The sequence below is a fragment of the Perognathus longimembris genome, chromosome 17 (genome assembly GCF_023159225.1).
Source record: "Perognathus longimembris pacificus isolate PPM17 chromosome 17, ASM2315922v1, whole genome shotgun sequence".
NCBI classification, from domain to species: domain Eukaryota; kingdom Metazoa; phylum Chordata; class Mammalia; order Rodentia; family Heteromyidae; genus Perognathus; species Perognathus longimembris.
The window spans coordinates 13,029,610-13,052,270 of NC_063177.1; the positions used below are offsets into that span (position 1 = coordinate 13,029,610).

Sequence of the window (22,661 nt, forward strand, 5' to 3'; positions counted from 1 at the left end):
CAGAAGTATTAAACTATAAGAAGTTTTACTTGGGGCTAAAAATGAGGGTAGAGGTAACAAGTTGGATAAGAAATGTACACACTGGGGCTGGGAATGTGGCCTAGTGGTAGAGTGCCTGCCTAGCATGCACCACAGCACCACATATATAGAAAAAAACAGAAGTGGCACTGTGGCTCAAGTGGCAGAGTGCTAGCCTTGAGCAAAAAGAAGCCAGGGACAGTGCTCAGGCCCTGAGTTCAAAGCCCAGGACTGACAAAAAACAAAAACAAGAAACGTACGCACTGCCTTATGTATGAAACTGTAATCTCTCTGTACATCACTTTGACAATAAAAAAATGAAAGAAAAGAAGTTTTACTAGTGGAACCTAGAAAAATATGGGAATAGCTAAACTTACCCCAATAGTGGAAAATTGAAGCAGTGCAGCATATGATTAAGAGCAGAGGCTTTGAGTCTGTCTTGGTATGTATTAACTTCACCTTTATAGGGTGAGTAATCCCGGGCTGTTATTAATGCCATTTTTCTCATCTGTAGACAAGTGGTAATATCAGTTATTTTTAGGATGAAAATGAGGTTATATATAAAATGCTTATTAACATAGTGCCCATGGTATAATTAGAGAAGGAGTCAATGGTATAACTCCTGAACAACTAATGAACTGTTTAACAAAGTGAATACCAGGAAGAACAGAGGAAGGATGGGTGGTTATATATTATATTCTAGGTACATTATGTAAAAATTGAACTATATAACTTAAGGGCAGGGATGGGAGGAAATGATGGAAGAGGTGACATTAATCAAGATGAATTGTACTTATAACCTGACTTAGGGAATTGAAATGTCTTTGTACAACTACTTAATAATGAAAGAAAGAAATGCCATAATTTAAAAGCATTTTAAAATGTTGTTATTGTTAGTCACATACAAGTATGAGGTAAAGTTAGCTGAGGATTGATAAAAATATTTTATCATTATCTGCCATTAAGATTGAGACATTTTTTGTTTTCATATTACATTTATTTGGCAAATCTTTTATGGATAAATCAAGTGCTGTGGCTCATGCTTGTAATCCTAGCTACACAGGAGGCTGAGATCTGAAGATCATGATTTGAAACTAGCTCAGGCAGAAAAGTTCATGAGACCTACCTCCAGTTAACCAGCAAAAGCTAGAAGTGGAGTTGTGGCTTAAGTAGTATCAGCTTTGAGTGCAAAAAGGTCAAGCTAGAGCTCAAGGTTTTGGGTTCAAGTTAGATAGATTTTTGGGAGCTGGACACTGATGGTTCCCACCTGTAAGCCTAGTTATTCAGGAGGCTGAGATCTGAGGATCACGATTCAAAGCCAGCTCTGGCAGGAAAGTCTGTGAGGCTCTCATCTCCAGGAAACTTCTCAGAAAAGGCTGGAAGTGGTGCTGTGGCTCAAGAGGTAGAGCACTAGCCTTGAGCCAAAGAAGCTCAGGAACAGTGACCAGCCTCGGAGTTCAAGCCTCAGGACCCACCCAAAAAAATAAATAGATTTTGCCAGGAATTGCACAAAGTCCAGGGCAAATTAATGTTATCATTAAGTTAATTACCATAACATGAGTTATATATGGAAAAAGATTATGTACTAATACATAATACTGCACACAAAAGACTACATTTTAAATATATATATATATATGACAAGTGAAATCATTAAAATGCTGGAAGTAATGTAATACAATATCAATTACCCAAAGATGATAGTTTTTCCATTATCAAAATTAAAACTTTCCTGATTTTAGAGAATGACTTACAGCATATAATGAATGTAAACTTTCTAGGTGATAAAATTAAAATACAAAGAGGGGCTGGGATGTAGCTCAGTGGCAAAGCACTTGCCTAGCAAGTGCAACGTCCTGGGTTCAATCCCCAGTACCCAAAAATAAAAATAAAAATAAAATAAAATAAAATACAGAGAAAACCAAAATGCAGCTGGGCATTTTGTACATGTTGTATATGCCTTTAATCCTGACTACTTGGAAGGCTGAAGATGGAAGAATCACAAGTGTGAGGCCAGCTAGGGCCACTTAGGCCATGTCTCAAAATAAAATTAAAAACAGGCTGGAGTATAGTATTTTCCAGTATGATGGGGGGAGGGGAGGACAAAAATGGTTCTTATGGAATTGGAGGTACGGCTCAGTTGATAGAACACTAGCCAGTGAACAAAAGCCTCAGGTACCCAGTTTGAGTCCTGGTCCTGGACCTTAAAAAAAAAAAGAAAAAGAAAAGGTTCTTATTAAATGTTTTTAGGTTAGAACTTGCACTAATATTTTCTTGGGTTTTTTGTTTGTTCGTTTTGGGAGGGGGGTTATGTGTGCTGGTACTGAGACTTGAGCTCGGAGCCTCTCAGTCTTGCTTGGCTTTTTCCCTCAAGGCTGGAACTTGAACCACTTCTCTACTGCCAGCTTTTTGCTGGTTAATTGAAGATAATACTCTCAAAGACTTTTCTGCCTGGGCTAACTTCAAACTATGATGTTTAGATCTCAGCTTCCTGACTTACTAGGATTATAGACATGAGCCACCAGCACTTGCCTCTAATTTTTTCCCTCTGTGCTGGGATTCGGAACTCAGCCTCAGACGTGCTTGGCAGATATTCTGACCCTTGAATCACACACAGAATCTCACTCTTTTCCTCAGGCCAGCCTCAGACCAAAACCTCCCTATCTACAGCTTTCTGTATAGTTGGGATTACAGGCTTTATACTACCATACCTGGCTTATTTGTTGAGATGAGCATCTCACTTTTCTCTCAGGTTGGCTCCAAATCTTGATCCTCTCAATCTGTACATCCTGAGTATCTGACTGTGTCTGGCTATGATAATCTAAAGAATACTTAAGGTGACCTTGGTATATGCGTGGAAAAATGATATAATAATTCATTTATTAAATGCTTGCAGTGTTTTTATACTAGTTATCACACTCGTAAGCAAAAGAAATGTGACTTCTTTTCCCCTCCCTGGTCACTATTCTGTAAAGAAGACACATACTAAATATAGACATAAATATGTACAGTTATACTAAACACTAAAAGGCTTTGTTTTTTTTAAGCAATTCAACTAATAACCATGGAAACTTAGCATCCCCAATAATTGCTGAATACAATTCAAGACATTTATGCACCATTAGGCATTTATTCATCCATAAGTTTTTGGGTAGGGAGTAGAGCCCAAACATTGGAAAGTCTGTGTAGGATGCTTTTTTTTTTGCTGTTAGTAGCGTTTGAATTGAGGACCTTGTGCTTGTTCACTTGGCTGGTGCTCTACCACTTGAGCCATACTTCCAGCCCAATTTTTTACTGGTCATTTCAGAGACAAAATCTCATGGACTTTCCTGCCTGGACTGGGTTTGAACCCATATCTTCAGAATCTTAGCTCCTGAGTAGATAAGATGGGGGATATAGGTATGAGCCACTAGAACTGAGCAAAATTCGATTTTTTCTTTCTCTCTCTTTTTTTTTGGGGGGGGGGGAGAGGTCAGCATTAGGTATTGAGTTTGAAAGGCAGATTTGAATCACATCTGTAATCCACAGATACTTTGCTATATTGCTGGTAATACAAATTGATTATATTCTTTTGAAGGATACATTGGCTAGTATTTCAAAGCTAAAATTAAACTGACCAATTACACTTCTGGTAATTTATCTTAGAGAAATGAGTTCAGGAGCACAAATCCATATATGCACAAGTTTTTTTCTATGTATTTTGGCACTCAGGCTTGAACTTGGATCATTTGAGTTTGGCCTTTTCTGCTCATATTGGTACTTTATGACTTGAGCCATACTTCCACTTCCAGATTTTTGCTGGTTAATTAGAGATAGAGTCTCATGGACTTTCCTGCCTGGGCTTTCTTCCATAGATTAGATATCATCTGAAAATAGATTTTTTTAAGGGGTGTTATCTAATCTGTGGAAACTAATTCTGCTTTCTAAGATGTTAAGTCTATATAATTTCCATGACACAGGTATCTGGCAGGGGGACAACATTGAATGCATTGTAATTTTATGGTAGAAAGGTATACAAAGAGATAATAGATTATAGCAAGGAAAAAGTACAAACATTTGTGGTAAAATTGTAAGTAAAGTTTATTTAAAATAAGAGATGCATTTTATTTTCAACTTTAATGTTTTCCCTCCATTTCAGGTCTTTCTGCCTGGATTTTTGTCCAGCAATCTTTATTATAAGTATTTAAATGACCTCATCCATTCCGTTCGAGGAGATGAATTTCCCGGAGGGAATGTTTCACTAGCTTCCCATAGCTCTGTAAGCCTTCCAGATGAGTCTCATTCAGGAGGTTCTGACAGCTCCACCTCTCAGGTATTAATCTGGTTCACATCTACTATTATGTAGAAAAGCATGCCATTTTTTTCCCTTCACATACCAGTACCAGACCCTGTTTACTTACAACTTTTTGTTAAAGATTCAAGAAATAAAATTAGTCTACTTAATATAAATTCTTATCAGAGGGCTTGTGATGATTAACCATATAGTATAGTGTAAAGTACCTTGTCATTCAAGTCATTAATCTGCTTGACATGATTGCTTTTATGCTTATTAATTAAATACGTTAAATTGTTTATAGCACCTGAAGAGCCTTTTGTGTATTTGGCTTTTTAATACCATATTTTACTCAATAGTTTTTAGCTTTATTTTGAACTAGCATGTCTCATTGTATATTTCCTTAACTTTTGTGGTGTTTGGGTGTTGTCATGTATCACATGCTACCTGATTCTCCCCCAAATCAAATGAAATGGAGTATTCCCAAAATAGGAGATTAAAAGGAGACACAATAAAGTTAGCTGATTTTATAAAATCACATAGTAAGTAGTACAACCAGATATAATTCTCTGTTGTTCTTTCCCATAGCTTAATAATATAGATTAATAATTTTCACATGACTAATCATTAACAAGTAACATTTTGAATCTTTTGATTCTTGGCCTTAGATAAATTAAAACTGTTTTCAAGACAGTATGTTCTTATTGCCATGAATGAGGCTTTTCTGAGTATTTTCCCTCTTATATTTTTTATTTATAAAGTCACAAGAAAAAATAATGCTTATCTGTGCTATCAAGTCAGGACAGTGCTATCCTGGTACAGGGAGGGTTAATGACTAGAAGTTGTAATTGTTATGTTGTTTTGTTTTGTTTGTTGGTTGGTCCTAGACTTGGACTCAGGTTCTTCCTCTACTACTTGAGCCATGCCTCTAGTCCCTTTTTGCATTGATTTGTGTGTATGTGTGTGCTATTACTGGGTACTGGTTATTGGAGCTTGAAGTCAGGACCCTGTGCTCTTGTTTGGATCAATCAAGGCTGTTGTGCTACCATTTGAGCCATACTTCCTCTTCTGGCTTTTTGCTGCTTATTTGGAGGTAAAAGTCTCACTTTTTTCTCTGGGCTGGCTTTGAACCTTAATCCTCAATCTCAGTCTGCTGGGTAGCTAGGATTATAGATGTAAGCCACTAGTGCCTGGCTGCATTGAGTATTTTTGAAGTAGGGTCTCAATTTTCCCAAACTTGCCTAGGCTGCAGTCTTCCTGTTTGTTTTATACTGAGGATGACAGGTATGTGTAACTGCACCAGTCTATAGTCAAGATGGAATTTTTATGCTGGTCTTGAACTGCATTCTCTCATCATTACATCCCAGTAGCCAGGATTCCAGGCTTGAGCTTGTCCATTTTGCTTTTTGATAAAAGCCAGAATGGCTTATTTTTATTAGACATGTTTAGGTACTGGGTCTTAGTTTTTTAGTGATGTCTGGTTTTGATACCTTAGTCGTAGTGATATCATTGAATTATTTGGGCTATGGTCCTTTATTGTAGTATCCTTCCCCCCTCCCCCACCAGTCCTGGGGTTTGAACTCTAGGCTTGGGCACTATCTCTGAGCTTCTTTTGCTCAAGGCGAGTGCTCTATCACTTAAGCCACAGCACCACTTCCAGCCTTTTTTGAGTAGTATATTGGAAGTAAGTCTTGTGGACTTTACTGCCTAGGCTGGCTTTGAACTGCGACCCTCAGATCTCAGTCTCCTGAGTAGCTAAGCATGAGCCACTGGCACCTGGCTCCTTTTTTAAATTATGTGCCCCTTTGGGATGTGTCTATTCAATTATTTTGTTTTATTAATATATCCCTTAGTTATAGACATTAAGCTTGTTATTCCCTTTTTGCTCTTTTAAACAACGCTGTAGGGCTGGGAATATGGCCTTGTGGCAAGAGTGCTTGCCTCATACATGAAGCCCAGGGTTCGATTCCCCAGCACCACATATATAGAAAACGGCCAGAAGTGGCACTGTGGCTCAAGTGGTAGAGTGCTAGCCTTGAGCAAAAAGAAGCCAGGGACAGTGCTCAGGCCCTGAGTCCAAGGCCCAGGACTGGCAAAAACAACAACAACAAAAATGTTGTAATGAATGATCTATATAAGTTGTGCATAAAGGTCTGTAATTGTATTTCAAGAACTGGAATTTTTGGGTCAACTCATAACTGTTTTATAAAAATACCAATTCTGACTTGGTGTTTGTTTTTTTTTTTTGTGGGAGTGATAAGAGTAGGAGAAGGGGGACTTACTGTACTCAATCATTATAGAAAGGATTGTTTAGTTTCTTATTTGTCACATAGCCTCATAAGAATAAAAAAAATCCTTGTTTACTCTGTAAAAAAGAGGGCGTTGCATTTCTTAGTCAAGATACAATCTCCTGGATGGAAATAATCGCCTGAGGAAATAATTCCTGTGAGAACAACACATTTGTTTGGGACAGGTGTCATTAAGAAAACAGATTTGATAGTTGGTTGTGGTGGCTCATGTCTATAATCCTAATACTCAAGAGGCTGAGATCTGGGGATCATGGTTCAAAGCTAACCCAAGCAGGAAAGTCTATGGGACTCGTATCTCTAACCACTAGAAAATTGAAAATGGCACTGTGGCTCAAAGTGGTAGAGCATGCACCTTGAATGAAAGAGCTCAGGGACAATGCCTCTAGGCCCTAAGTTGAAGCCCCACAACTAACCAAAAAAAAAAAAGAAAACAGATCTGGTATACAAATGCTTATGTTACACATTTTTGTCTTGTGCTCTCCTCCTGTAGGTGTAGTTGGAGGATACATTCCAGAATCATACCATTGCCATTAAGCTTCTTAGTAGTGAAGGAGTTAAGGAAAAATTACACACAGTTGAAACACTGAAGAAAAATTTGTCTGTAATTTTAACTGAAGACTGATTTATTTCTTGAATAATATACTAGTTTTACAATTTCTATTATAGTCCAATGTGAAAAAAGCCAGTATTAAAATTCTGAAAAATTTTGACGAAGCAATAATTGTGGATGCTGCAAGTCTGGATCCAGAATCTTTATACCAACGGACATATGCAGGGTAAGCTTCACGCATGTCTCAGGTTTTATAAAGAATATAACAGCCAGGCACTGGTGGCTCATGCCTCTATTTCTAATTACTCAGAAGGCTGAAATCTGAAGATGATGGTTTGAAACCAGCCCCTGTAGACACATCTAAGACACTCTTAGAACTAATTAAACAGCACAAAAGGCAGAACTGGAGACATGACCTAAGTGGTAGAACACCAGCCATGATTGAAAAAGCTAAACAAGAAACTCAAGGATCTGAGTTCAAGCCCTGGTGTCCTCCCCCCCCCCCACACACACAAAAGAACTTAGTATCTCTTAAATTTTCTATTAAATTTTAAATGTTTTTTAATCTATGCCCAACATTTTCCCCACACTGTAATATGTATTATATGTATTTTATGTACCATATGTATTTTAATATGTAATATCAAACCAAAACTAACTTGGCCCTGCTGCCTGTGTGTGTGTGTGTGTGTGTGAGAGAGAGAGAGAGAGAGACAGAGACAGAGACAGAGACAGAGACAGAAACCAGGGCTTGAACTCGGCCTTGAGCTCTTACTTGGCTACACAGTAAGGTGCTGCCCAGCCTGGGCTATACAGCAAGACCCTTTCAAAAAAGAAAGAAAAAAAGTAAATAAGACTGAAGTACTTTATATGTAAGTATGAGAACTAAATAATGAAACCTGTTAAAATAGCTTTTCAAGTAAAGTACATTATATGCATGTACACAAATACTGCAGTGAGACCTGATAACACTAATAAAGACTAAACATTGCTGAGTGTCAGTGGCTCATGCCTATAATCCTAGCTACTCAGGAGGCTGAGATCTGAGGATTGCTGTTCAAAGCTAGCGCAGGCAGGAAAATCCATAAGGCTCATCTCCAGTTAACTATCAAAAAGCCAGAACTGGAACTGCTCAATTGATAGAGTGCCAGCCTTGAGCAAAAAAGCCCTGGGACAGTGCCTAGCTCCTGAGTTCAAGCCCCAGGACTGGCCAAAAAAAAAAAAAAAGTAAGATTTAATCTTGTTTGTAGGGATAGTATTGAGGCTTGAACTCCAGTCTTATATTTGCCATGCATTCTAAACTTGCCCCACATGTCTTTTTGTTGTTTTGAATTTTTTTGATACCTGGGCTTGTACTCAAGAGTGCCATGCTCTCGTCAGCTTTCTTGCTTAGCTGGCAACTCTACCATTCACCTTAGACTCCCTAGTTCTTAGATTATAAGCATGTATCACCACACCTGGCTTTTTCTTGGCTGTTCTTCTGCCTTTTTCTTTGTGTGCACTTTAGAATAATGCATTAGCTATTAGTCTGTCAAGTTTCTCAAACCTTAAGCTTTTTTTTTTTTTGTCTTTCCTTTTTTGGTTCTGGGGATCAAGCCCAGGACGTTGAACCTGCTAGGCAAGTGCTCACTGAACTACATCCCAGCCCAACCTTAGGATTTTTTAATAGAATTACACTAGAGAATATTTTGCTCTGTGTGGAGGAAAGTTTTATTTTAAATATGCTCCACTTAGAATAACAGAAAAGTTATAAATTGTGTTTTTAGCTTTGGATAAGATACTTAAAGGTTGATTTTGATTGTTAGCAGTTATATTCTCCTTTTCATCCTTATATAGGAAGATGACATTTGGAAGAGTCAGTGACTTGGGGCAGTTCATCCGAGAATCTGAGCCTGAACCTGATGTAAAGAAATCAAAAGGTTGTGTTAACTTTATGCTTAATATTAAGTAAGCCTTTTCTTGAAGTGTAATCACTGGCTGCAAATGATCACCACTTAGGGGTTAAACGTCATAACCACTATGTCTCTTTGCTTATGTTTATTGTCACAGTAAGTGAAAGGGCCTCATCTAAGTCACACATCTATAAAAGTCTCTTCCTTTGAAAAGTTACTGAACTTGCTTTTTCACTGTAGAAGGCACAGCAACACGAGAAAATATTATTTAGCTAGGCACTGGTGGCTCGTGCCTGTAATCCCAGCTTCTCAAGAGGCTGAAATCTGTTCATCACTGTTTGAAGCCAGGCTAGGCAGGAAAGTCTGTGAGATTGTTATCTCCAATTAACCACCAGAAAACCTGAAGTGTCATTGTGGCTCAAAGTTATAGAGCAAAAAGTCCTTGAACAAAAGGACTCAGGGATAGTATCCAGTAGTAGGACCTTGAGCAGAAGAGCTCAGGGACAGCACCCAGGCCCTGAGTTCAAGCCCCATAACTAACAAAAATTAATTCATTAATTAATTTTTTTAAAAAAAGAAACACTGTTCACCTTTTCTTGTAATGCAAAGATACCAAATCTAGGTTGGCCTTCAGGGTTTTTTGACCCTTGATTTTGTTAAATTTTCTTAAAATAGCTGCAGTATATGTGGAAAATATTAATAAGTTGAAATTCATACCTTTTGTTCAATTAGCAGAGGAGCAGCTTTGTCAAGTCTAAGAATCAGACTAAAATATTTTCTGACATTACATTCTTTGTGACCAAATAGTTGGTTAACATAGGAAGAGTTTGTAAAGTGTTCATCCATTCTTTAATATGTATGCTTAAAATTGATCAAGTAGTAATCTTCCTCTCAATTTAATAGGACTGCATTTCTGTTATGTTTAACTTATTTTTAATGCAACACCAGTTGGCTAATCAATTCTACCATTTATTTTGATAAATAATCTATGGGTTACATATGTATTAATAGAGTAAGCAAAAAATCCAACAGTTGTTGAAATAATTTAGAACAAAGAAGGACCTTTCACCTCATTGGACTGCTTATCTTAGTTCCTATTTTGTCAGAAATGTGTCAGGTGCTCGGTTGAGAAGAATATAAAGTGTAAATGATATTCTACAGGTTTTTTCTTCAGTATTGGGGGTTAGACGTGGGGACTCATACATGCCAAGCAAGCGTTTCATCACTGAACGATTCCCTGAGCCCAGTAAATATTATTCAAGTGCTTCACTGTATACTGGTTTTGGAAGGTGCATATCTTGCCATCAAGAAAACAGTTTAGTAATTATTTGGCTTGTCTTGGGTAAAAGTTAAATGCTGGGAAAAGGCCAATGATGGCCTTGGAACAGAGGAAGTTCTAGGTGACCTCTATGAGGCATTGACCAGAAAGGACTGTGTCATTGGGTTGCTCTGACAATGAAGACATTGGGGTATGCAATATTAGTAGAAAATCTGAGTTCTTTGTTATTTAAAAAATCTAGTCTTAAATACTTCTGATAGCTCATGAAGAAGTGTTTCTACTCCATTTGTTCATTGTGGTGCAGTATAGCAAAGGTGATTGGATATTTATGGTTTGTTTTTGTTTGCTTTTTGTTTGCTTTATGAATTAAGCTATATTTGAGTAAAGATACTTGAGAAACTTTTCTAAACTATGGTTTGCTCATTTTATTTAGTCTCTTCATGTTATTCACTAATTCTAAAAAGTATATCTATTTCTATATGTGCATATAAACATAAAAAGCAAGGTAAGGAATTGGCAGAATTGTTAGAAATGGTATTTGAAAGTTGGTCATTGGGAAAGGCCTCACTTGGAGGTAGCACCAGAAGACCTGAGCAGAATGTTATGTTTCACCAGTTACACCTTACAGGTTAATTACTCCAGAATGATCAACCTTCTGTATTTTCCTTATTGTATTATTTACTTTATTCTCTCCCCCTCATTTTTTGTATGGAAGAAGAGTGCTTGCTCAAGGCTGAAAGTACAAGAATAGAGACTGATTGAACACTGGTAGCTCACACCTGTAATCGTATCCACTCAAGAGGCTGAGATCTGGAGGATCATAGGTCAAAGCCAGCCCAGGCAAAAAAATTCTCAAGACTTCAACTCCACAATTAACTAGCAAAAAAGGCAGAGATAGGCTGGAAGCATGGCTCAAGTTGCAGATTGTCTTCTTAGTAAGCATGAAGCCCTGAGTTCAGTGCTCATTATTGTCAAATAATACTGCCAGATGCTGGTAGCTCACACCTATAATCCTCACTACTCAGAAGGCCGAGATCTGAGCCAGCCTGTGCAGAACAGTCTGTGAGACTCTTATCTCCAATTAACAACCAGAAAACTGGAAGTGGCACTGTGGCTCAAATTGGTAGAGGGCTAGCCTTAAGCGAGAGAGCTCAGGGACAGCGCCCAGGCCCCCACAAATGACAAATAAATAAGTAAGTAAATAAATATTGTTATGCACTTAAACAGCATTGATTATTTTAAAAATTAAAAAATCAAGACTAGAAATGTGACTTAAGTGACATAGTGTCAGCTGTGAGCAATCAAACTGAGCAAGCTGAAGGCCCTGAGTTCAAGCCCTGGTAACTGATAGGACAAAAATAATGAATAAAGGACTGAACTAGAAAGCTCAGCATGGTCAAGAGACAAGACCAGTGTAGCTAGAGTGAATGAGCAGAGGAATGAATGGTAGAAGGTGAGAGATCACAGCAAGGACTGGAAATTATTGGGGACCCACTGGAGGTTGGAATAGGAAGTAATGTGGTAGGACTGATGGATTGCTCTGGCAGTCATTTGGAAATAGACTGTAAAGTTTAGGAAGAGAAGCAGAGATAAATAAGGATCAGTAGATTAGGCTGGTAGTGGAGAAACAGTCAGATATTTGGATGATGTTTGATAATAGAGGCAACAGGATTATGTCTGTACCAGAAAGTCTTTCCATCAAGTTATATTATTTATGTAACCAAGACCTATTTATATAAAGTAATGAGTAGGAATTTGAGCAGTTTAATTAAATACATCTATATATGGTGGTGCTTCCTTTCGTTGTCCAGATGTCTCTTTCAGCCAAGTATATTTTGGTAGTATAGGAGCACAGAAATTGAATTCACTTACTCAGAAGATGTTTAAGTGATTCTTATGCTCCATGTACCATGCTAGAGCTATAAATTAGAGGCATAGTCCCAATCAATTTTACTCTCAGTTGGTTCCTTTTCTAGAATGCTGACCTGTTAAACATAACAGTTTAATTACTTTCCAGAATACTCAACCTTCTGGATTTTCCTAATTGTGTTGTTTACTTTATTCTTTCTCCTCCTTGTTTTTTGTAAACTGGAAGTTCTGCATCTGTTAAAAACAGATCATAGGTTCATTTGTATATAGTATTTTTATAAAGTTCTCTAAATACTGGAATATAAATTAAAATGCTACCTGAAAAGACGTACAAAAAAATGCAGTTACTTTAGGGATGAGAATGGGAGAGTATATCTTTTATTTTTCATTGGATCTTTTGCCTCTAATTTTTCAAAAATAGAGTAGTAAAATACCCTATGTGTATGTCGCTGCTTCATCATCCACTCCATTCTTTACCCTTGGTGTCCTGTTTCATTTGAAATAAAAATCTATCCTCTCCACTGTGACCTACCAGGTGTTCCCTTCTGGCCTCTGTAACCTACCTTTCACAAATAAAACTCGGCTTGGACTAGCTTGTATGTTACAGTTTCTTCTTTTGTAGGCTTCCAAAGTTGCTATTTCCCCTGCAGTGGCTTTCATGCAGCCACTGACCCTTTCCTCACACTATTGTCTCTTCAGAGAGGTAGTCACTGACAGCACATTTATTTTCTCATTTTCATACTCATACGTGTTTGTGCTCTGTTTCTCTTTTATGGCTAGAATATTACCTCTGTGAGAGTGGGGATTGTTTATCTTATTTGGCAGGATATTCCTTGATTCTGAAATTATGCATTATATCTTAATAGGCATTTACTAAGTGTATATTGCTTGAATTAATTAATCCTGAAGAGTTTCAGGAAGATTAGCTGAGTAGTTTTTAAAAGTCCAATTTTTAAAAACTTGGTTGGACTGGTACTCTTGTTGGGAGAGCTCTCATAAGCCATATATATAAAGGAGCTTGAACTTCCATATCTTACAAACATCAGGCACAAACACTTAAGATTTCTTATCCATATGACTTCATTCTTTTTTCTTTTGAAATCTACTCTCCTCTTGCTTAATCTTAAAGATATTCTTTTCTCCCTTTTCTGATTCAAAATTCTGGATTTGGGTATTGCTAAGCTTATGTAGTTCTTAGGTGATGCATTTGTATATACCACCTTCCCACTCTACAAATGAAGAAACAGAAATAGGGAAGTTGTGAATTGTTAGGGATGACATAGCAGATTGATAGCAAGATAGCAAGTACAGGGCTTTAATCCACAATGCTGTTTTCATAACAGTTGCAGTTCTACTACTTTCCTCTGCCTTACTTGCTAAACACAGCTGGACAGAGTGCTTGTCATTTGCTAGCCTATGGTTTTAACTTGGGTTTTAAAACTCTGGTAATAGGCAAAGGAAAAGTTTTGAAAAGGGTATATATCTCAGAGGTTTCTAAGAATATGAGAACTTTGATTTCAGGAAAGACGTAAAATAAATGGCTAAATCGAAATCATTTAGGAAAAATTCTAGCAAGAAGAATTATAAGAAGATGTGAACCTGGGTCCCTGTATTGGAAGCCCTCCCACAGCCTAGATGACCTGGTGGAGATGAAGTGGTACTCTAGTTGAGAGAGCCCTTGCATTCTCTGTTAAGGAACTTGACTCCCATCTTGTAGGCCTTAGGGATTTCTAAGCTGATTATTAATCAATACCTTCTTCTGACAGCATAATGAGAATGAATTCCAGGTTAGGAGATGTCAGGGAAACCATCAGGCAGTAGCATTAATGAAAAGGAGTATTTGGAGTTAGGTGGTGGTAGCAAGGAATTAGAAGGTTGGAATTAAGGACACCGACAGGACTGGGAATGTAGCTTAGTGGTGGAGTGCTTGCCTAGAATGTATGAAGAGCTGGGTTTGATTCCTCAGTACCACATAAACAAAGGCCAGAAGTGGTGCTGTGGCTTAAGTGGTAGAGTGCTAGCCCTGAGCAAAAGGAAGCCAGGGACAGTGCTTAGGCCCTGAGTTCAGTTCTTTAGTGTCCTGAAGAAGACATGAACTTGTGCATCCTAGAAAGTTGAGGTACTTTTTGGCTTGAGTACAGCATGGCTATTTAAAACGCTTTTCTCATGAAGCTAATTTATGGAGACCAGACATCCATCTAATAACAGCATAACATTTACTAGTATGTACTATCAAGCACTTTTGTATAGTAGCGTCTCTGGATGATTCAAAAATATAATGAGTGAATTGAGGTCTGACATTCTCTTTAGAGTTTAGTTTTGTTTTTACTGTTTGCTGTACATCCAACATTGGATAATAGGATGGTTTCCTTTGTCAGGTTAGCATTGGATAATAGGATGGTTTCTTTCATTGGGCTAGAATGGAAGAAAAATCTAGAACTCTAAAACAGTTGTTTAAAAGCATTTCCAACCATGATGTTTGCAAATATCTGTTGTTGAAGTGATATAACCAGTTTTTACTAATGGTTCCTTAATGTTTTAGATGTAATCACACTAGAAAAAGAAGTGACTAACCGTAACACTTTTGAATAAGAGCATTTTAATTTAAAATGATGTATGAAATCAATTTTCAATTTTGGCTTTGTTTACTAGGCTCCATGTTCTCACAAGCTATGAAGAAGTGGGTTCAAGGAAATACTGATGAGGTAAATTTACTTTTAGTGTGAGAATACTCTCACACTAGGAACTCCCCTTATCTAAGTCCAGCTTCACATTTTCTCATTTTGAGTTCCCACATTTAAGCAGCATGACACATCAGTGCTCTCTTACTCAGGTTGTAATGAAAAAGAATGGGACCTTCTTAGCAACCAACAATTTGCCTTTGTGGTACCAGTGAAGATATGTCTGCAATCCAGAGACTGTGACCACTGAAGAATATCCCTGCATTCAAATTTCCGTCAACCAGCAGGCATCTGCCATTAGTGCAGAAACAGAAGCTAAAATGTTTCTTTTCTGTCAGAAGTGGAATTTTTTTTTTTTTTTTTTTTTTTTTTTTTTTTGGCCAGTCCTGGGGCTTGGACTCAGGGCCTGAGCACTGTCCCTGGCTTCTTTTTGCTCAAGGCTAGCACTCTGCCACTTGAGCCACAGCGCCACTTCTGGCCATTTTCCGTATATGTGGTGCTGGGGAATTGAACCCAGGGCCTCATGTATATGAGGCAAGCACTCTTGCCACTAGGCCATATCCCCAGCCCCATGGAATTTTGTTTTTTGAATAAGCTCATTGAAAGATGTTTGTCGAAAAGGAAAAGTTTTATTTGACCATCTAACAAAGTAGTCATAATGTTGCTATGTAGTAGGTTACACTGAAGCACAGTGGCTGACATGTTAATAAATCATAGCCAGGAGGTGCCCAAATCCTTTCATACAATGGAAGGTACCTTTTACCCAAATGATATGCATATACACTTGTATTTAGAGCACTGATTACATGTATCTTTTTTTTTTTTTTTTGGATTCTACAAGCTGATTTTATTGAATAAAGAAGGGGGTCACCCCAAAGTGGAGAGGGGCGGACTAGGGCTGGCTGGAGGATTTGAGGATCAGGTGGAGAGTGGGAGGGACGGGGGCTTGGATGGGGTGTAAGCTAGGGAGCGTGGTCTTTGGGGGCGTGGCCAGGGAGGGGCTACACATTCAGGCGCGGTACTCCCGGGGTGAACCATTTATCAAGAAAGAGCTCCTTTGTGGGCTGGGGATATAGCCTAGTGGCAAGAGTGCCTGCCTCGGATACACGAGGCCCTAGGTTCGATTTCCCCAGCACCACATATACAGAAAACGGCCAGAAGTGGCGCTGTGGCTCAACTGGCGGAGTGGTAGCCTTGAGCAGGAAGAAGCCAGGGACAGTGCTCAGGCCCTGAGTCCAAGGCCCAGGACTGGCCAAAAAAAAAAAAAAAAAAAAAAAAGAAAGAGCTCCTTTGCAAAGCGCGTGCTAGGGTCGACCTAGTGGCTGGGCTCCGGTTGGGCAGTCCAGGGCCCCGGGGTTGGACTCCAGGCGGAGCCGAGGGAAGGAGAGTCCGACTGCTCTCCCTGAGCCTGCATCTTCTTCAGCATCTCCTGCATGCGGCGTAGCTCCTCGTCCTTCTCACAGATCAACTTCTCCGTCTCGGCCAGAGGCAGCATGGGCAGGGGGATCTCTGTAGCACTCTGGCGAGATAGCTTACTGCGACTGGCTCGATCTCGAACCCCGGGCCGGGCCAGGCTCTGTAGGCAGCGAGCCCGGTAGCCTTCATAGAGCAGATCGTGGGTCACCTCGTTCAAGGATTACATGTATCTTGATGCTTCTAATGAATAACCATTATCAACAGCTTAGATTACTTCTTTTAGGCCCAAGAAGAGCTAGCTTGGAAGATTGCTAAAATGATAGTCAGTGACGTTATGCAGCAGGCACACTATGATCAACCAATAGAGAAGTCTACAAAGGTAAGGAAGACTATATTCTGACCTAGCTTGTGTAAAACTGAAAAGAATTTTACATTTCGGGTATTGAAAAAAAAAAAAAAAAGCGAGGTACTCTGCATTTGCTTTTGAAGGGTTAACAGCTATAGGAATTGCCTTCTCTTTTAAGTGATTTAGTTCACTGCTTAGAAGCGTTTTCTGAGTCAGTGGAAGAACCCAAATCGAATCCTGTAGATGCTGAATTGAGGAGTCAGGAAGCAAAGCTTAGCTGGGCTTAGGTGGCTCACGCCTATTTAATACTAACTACCCAGGAAACTGAGATCTGAGGATAGTGGTTCAAAGCTGCCCCAGGCAGAAAAGTCTATGAGACTGTTATCTCCACATAAGCAGCAAAAGCTGGATGTAGGGGCTGGGGATATGGCTTAGTGGCAAGAGTGCTTGCCTCGTATACATGAGGCCCTAGGTTCGATTCCCCAGCACCACATATACAGAAAATGGCCAGAAGTGTCGCTGTGGCTCAAGTGGCAGAGTGCTAGCCTTGAGCAAAAAGAAGTCAGGGACACTGCTCAGGCCCTGAGTCCAAGCCCCAGGACTGGCCAAAAGAAAAAGCTGGATGTAGAGGTGTGCCTCAAGTGATAAAGTGCCAGTCCAAGACTATGGCAGAACACAAACTTGAGTTGAAGCCCCAGTACTAGCGCGCGCACGCGCACACACACACACACACACACACACACACAAAGAAAAAGAAAGTAAAGCTTGGAAAGTCTAACATAGCTAGAAGCTACAAGACAGGTTATCAGAAAAGAGATGGCTACCCAGAAAGAGAATTGCAAAGATATTTGGAGAGGTCCCCTCAAGTCCTTGGCCAAGTACAAATCTGCATATGTGTTGGGTCAAAATGCACATGTCCAAGGAAAGAACCCCCAGAATTTAGTGTGAATGATACCTGGAACCTAGAGTTAGGAATAGTTCATATTCCCTCTAGCCAGAGCAATATAGAAAGATTTGGATAACTTATGGTTTACTACTACTAGAGTAAAGCACCTAAATCAAGTTCAAAAGCAAGTTTTAAGAATAAGACATTTGAGTGGTAGACCCCAGTGACAAAAAGACAAAGTAACAAAATTTGCTAGGCACCGGTGGCTCTTGCCAATAATGTATATTATTAACCTTAAGAGCAAACACTGAAAAATGATAAAGCTAATAAGTAGGCCATTAGTGAGATATTAAAAACTAGTGCCTACAATAATACTGAATCTTGTTTGTTTAAGCATGTGAGATAGAGATCAAAGGGATCTGAGTTTGAGGCTAATCTAGGCAAAAAAATAGCAGAACCCCATCTGAGCTAACAAGCTGGATATGATGGCATGCACCTATAATTCCCCTGCTCCCTGGGAAGCATAGGTAAAAGAATAATAGTCTCTCTCTGGCCCCTGGCAAAAACACAAGCCCCTATCCAAAAAATAACTAAAGCAAAAAAAAAAAAAAAGAACTGGAGGCATAGCTCTAGTGGTAGAGTACCTGCCTGGTAAGTACAAAGCCCTGAGTTCAAAATCCAGTACTGCCAAATTAAAACAACAAAAACTGAATCTAAAAGATAAAGGAAGAGAAAGAACCAGTGAGACAAATAAGATGGTAGATGTAAACCTGATCATATTAATAACTATGTTAAATTAAAGGGTCTATTAAAAATTGAGATTGTTGTCAAGGCACCCAGTGGCTCATGCCTGTAATCCTAGCTACTCAGAAGGCTGAGATCTGAGAATCACAGTTCAGAAAAGTCCTTGAGACACTTATCTCCAATAACCTACTCAGAAAAAGCCAGAAGTGGCTCTGTGGCTCAAGTGATAGAAGGCTATCCTTTGAGCACAAAGAGGCTTAGGGACAGCACTAGCTAGGCCCTGAGTTCAAGCCCCAAGACCAGGAAAAAAAAATTTTTTTTTTTATATTGTCACCATAAACAGATAGGTAGATAACACCTGTAATTGTAGTTACTTAGGAGGTTGAGATCTAAGGCTTGTGGTCCAAAGCCAGCTTAGGCAGGAAAGTCCCAGAGACTCTTATCTCCAGTTAACCACTAAAAAAAAAAAAAAGCCAGCTCAATTGATTAAGTAAAGTTCAGGAGTAGCACCTAGGCCCTAACTTCAAGCCCCATGACAGACAAGGAAAAAAAAAGACAATAGAGAAACATTTTAAACAACTTAATGCTAATAAGCATGAAAGGTCATTCAAAAAGAAATAGGGGTGTGTGGGTATGTGTGTGAAGGCACATAACCAATAGTGGGATTTTAACTTTGAGCCTGAGTACTGCCCCTCAGCTTTTTTGCTCAAAGCTAACACTTGAGTTAAAACTTGAGTTAAAGCTCCACTTCTGGCTTTTTTTGGAGATTAATTGGAGATAAAAGTGTCACCGACTTTCCTGCTTGAACTGGCTTTGAAGTTCAGTCCTCAGACCTCAGCCTCCTGAGTAGCAAGGATTACAGGTGTGAGCCACTGGCACCTGAATAACACTGCCTTTATTAAAGAAATTGAATTTCTAGTAAACAACTACCCCATATTGCTTCATGGCTCAGAAGTAATTTTAAGAAAAATAATAGCATTTCTAGATAAAGTTCCAAAAACATAGGAGAGGACAATATTTCCTAACTCATCCTGTGAGGCCAACATTGAAAATTAAAGACATTGTAAGCAGAGAAATTACAGTTTCTCTTGTGAACATACCTTAACAAAATATGAGAAAACGAATCCAATAATACAAGAAGTAATCTGGACATTGGTGACTCATGCCTATAGTCCTAGCTACTTGGAAAGCTAAAAATAGGAGAATCATGGTTTAGGGCCAACCAAGGCAGAGAAGTTCACAAGGCCCCTCCTCAACTCATAACTTGGTACAATGGTACATGCATATAATTCTAAGATTGTGAAGGTTATAGTTTCATAATAGCCCAGTCAGAAAGTTCTACAAGATTCCATCTCAACTGAGGGAAACTGGACACAGTGGCACATGCCTATCATCTTGGCAGCAATAGGAAGCTAAAAAGCAAATTGTGATCTAGGCACACACTGGGCAGGAAGCAAAACTTTATCTCAAAATTAAGCAATAGAAAACAGGGCCAGAGGGCTAGGGATATGGCCTAGTGGCTAGAGTGCTTGCCTCGTATACATGAGGCCCTAGGTTCGATTCCCCAGCACCACATATACAGAAAATGGCCAGAAGTGGTGCTGTGGCTCAAGTGGCAGAGTGCTAGCCTTGAGCAAGAAGAAGCCAGGGACAGTGCTCAGGCCCTGAGTCCAAGCCCCAGGACTGGCCAAAAAAAAAAAAAAGAAAACAGGGCCAGAGCTGTGGCTCAGTTGGTAGAATACCTGCCTGCAAGTCCCTTGTTCAGGCTACAGTACCACCAGGGGGACAAAAAAATGCAAAAGATAACATGTAAAGAAAACTGGAAGTTGGCTCAAGTGATAGAGTGCATCCCTGTGGCCCTGAGTCCCAAGAGACATTAGCCGTATATGGTGATATATGGGTATGTTAGTGCATTCTTAAAATCCAAGCACTACATACTTTTTTTTTTTTTTTTTTGCCAATCCTGGGGTTTGAACTCAGAGCCTGGGCACTGTCCCTGAGCCTCGTTTGTACTCAAGGGTAGTATTCTACCACTTGAGCCACAGCACCACTTCCAGCTTTTCCTGAGTAGTTTATTGTAGGTAAGAGTCTCATAGACTCTTTCTGCCTGGGCTGACTTCAAACTGTGATCCTCAGATCTCACTCTCCTGAGTAGCTAGGATTACAGGTGTGAGTAACCAGCATGTGGTGAAAAACATCTTTCTAAGAGTTATATCTAGAACATGTAAACATGAATTCTAAAGACTTTTTTCTCTTTATATACAAAAAAATGTAATTTTTTCTGAATTTCAAAATGTTCTGGGGGGCTGGGAATGTGGTTTAGTGGTAGAGTGTTTGCCTAGCATGCATGAAGCCCTGGGTTCAATTCCTCACCACCACATAAATAGAAAAAGCCAGAAGTGGCGCTGTGGCTCAAGAGGTAGACTTCTAGCCTTGAGCAAAAAGAAGCTGGGGACAATGCTCAGGCCCTGAGTTCAAGCCCCAGGTTTGGCAAAAGAAAAAAAAAGGTTGTGGGGAGGGGCATGTTTCAGTTTACAGTCTGATGTTTTTGGTTTTTGGTCAATCATGAGGCTTGAACTCAGGGCTTGGGTCCTGTCCCTAAGCTTTTATGCTAAAGGCTAGCACTCTACCACTTTGAGCTACAGCTCCACTTCCAGTTTTCTGGTAGTTAATTGGAGAGAAGAGTCTCACAGCCTATCCTGCCTGGACTAGATTGGAACTGCAATCCTCAGATCTTAGCTTCCTGAGTAGCTAGGATTACAGGCAGGAGCCACCACCACCCAGGAATTTTTTTTTTTGGTTTGGGGTTTTTTTTAATGACCAAAAGAGAGAAATAAATACAACACAAAAGATAACAAATAACTGGTGTGCGAAGAAACCCAGTATCATTAGCCATTAAGGATATGCAAATTAAAGTCACAAAGATATTTGACCAAATATTTACTCAAAAGAATCACTAAAATTAAAAAGACTGAATACCAAGCCAGGCACTGTTAGCTCATGCCTGTAAACCTAGCTAATCAGGACATTGAGATCTGAGGATCACAGTTGGAAGCCAACCCAGGCAGAAAAGTCTGTTAGACTCTTAGCTCCAATTAGCTATTCAGAAGAAGCTGGAAGTGGCACTGTGGCTCAAGTGCTAGTCTTGAGCACAAAGAGGCTTAGGGACAGCAAGCACCTAGGCCCTGAACTCAAGCCCCAGGACCAGCGGAAAAAAGACTTAATACCATGTGTTGACAAAGACATGAAACAATTTGATCACTGATGGAATGAAAAATAGTAATGTCACTTTAAAAAACTAGTTTTGGGGCTTAAGGCAAGGCTTAGCAGTAGACCACTTGTCTAGCAAGAGTGAGGCCCTGAGTTTAAACCCTAGTACTTTAAAAAAAAAAAAAAAAAAAAAAGGAAAACGAAAAGAAAGCAAGGTAAAAGAAAAAACAGTTTGACAGGACCAGGTGCTATGCCAGTAATGTTAGCTATCTAGGAGGCAGAGATCAGAAGGATCCCCATTCTGTGCCAACCTAGGGGAAACCATTCATGAGATCATTTCTCAGCCAATAAAAAGCTAGAGATCCCAGCTCCTAGCAAGTATCAGTAAGAAGTTCTTAGCCACTTCAGATAAAAGCAAGACACTATTCAAAAGATAATGAAAACAGAAAGGGCTGAGGCTTGGCTTAAATGGTAGCATGCCTTTCTAACAAGTTCAAGGCACTGAATTTGAACCCCAGTACCCTTGAAACAAACAGTTTGGCAGTGTTTTTTTTTTTTTTCCTTTTTTCTTTTTTTGCCAGTCCTGGGGCTTGGATTCAGGGCCTGAACACTATTCCTGGCTTCCTTTTGCTCAAGGTTAGCACTCTACCACCTGAGCCACAGCGCCACTTCTGACTTTTTCTACATATGTGGTGCTAAGGAATTGAACCCAGGGCTTCATATATGCAAGAGAAGCACTCTACCACTAGGCCATATTCCCAGCCCCAGTTTGGCAATTTCTTAATGTTAAACAGTTGTGTTTGTGCACCCATATCAGACTTGAACTCAGGACCTCATTCTTAGCTTTCCTACTCATAGGTGGCACTCTACCACATGGGCTATGCCTCTAGTCCAGCATTTTGGCAGTTAGTTGGAAATAGAGTCTCAGAATTTTCTACCTGGGCTGCCTTTAAAACCTCAGTCTTTCAGTTCTCAGCCTCCTAAGTAGTCAGGATTAAAAGGATAAGCCACCACCACCTGGCTCAGAAATGTTTTTAAGTTCTTTTTTTCATGATTTGGACATGTTCCACAGAGAAACCTATACCAGTCTCCTGTCTATAAGTTAAAGCCAGGCCATCAGTTATCTAGGAGCCAGTGGAACAAGGGTAGAAGGACTTGGGACTCTTCATTATATTAAAGTCCTCCTTG

The 22,661-nt window shown here is 39.4% G+C and overlaps 1 protein-coding gene across 2 annotated transcripts in view; it reads left to right on the forward strand.

Moving 5' to 3' along the window:
- Akap10 (A-kinase anchoring protein 10) overlaps window positions 1–22,661 on the forward strand; it is a 61,753-nt gene that overhangs the window by 34,315 nt on the left and 4,777 nt on the right. For both annotated transcript variants that reach the window (XM_048365163.1, XM_048365164.1), the window contains 5 exons: window positions 4,157–4,330; window positions 7,267–7,376; window positions 8,987–9,069; window positions 14,843–14,895; window positions 16,571–16,666. In XM_048365163.1, the coding sequence (XP_048221120.1) occupies window positions 4,157–4,330; window positions 7,267–7,376; window positions 8,987–9,069; window positions 14,843–14,895; window positions 16,571–16,666 (516 nt within the window). The remainder of the gene's footprint in view (window positions 1–4,156; window positions 4,331–7,266; window positions 7,377–8,986; window positions 9,070–14,842; window positions 14,896–16,570; window positions 16,667–22,661) is intronic.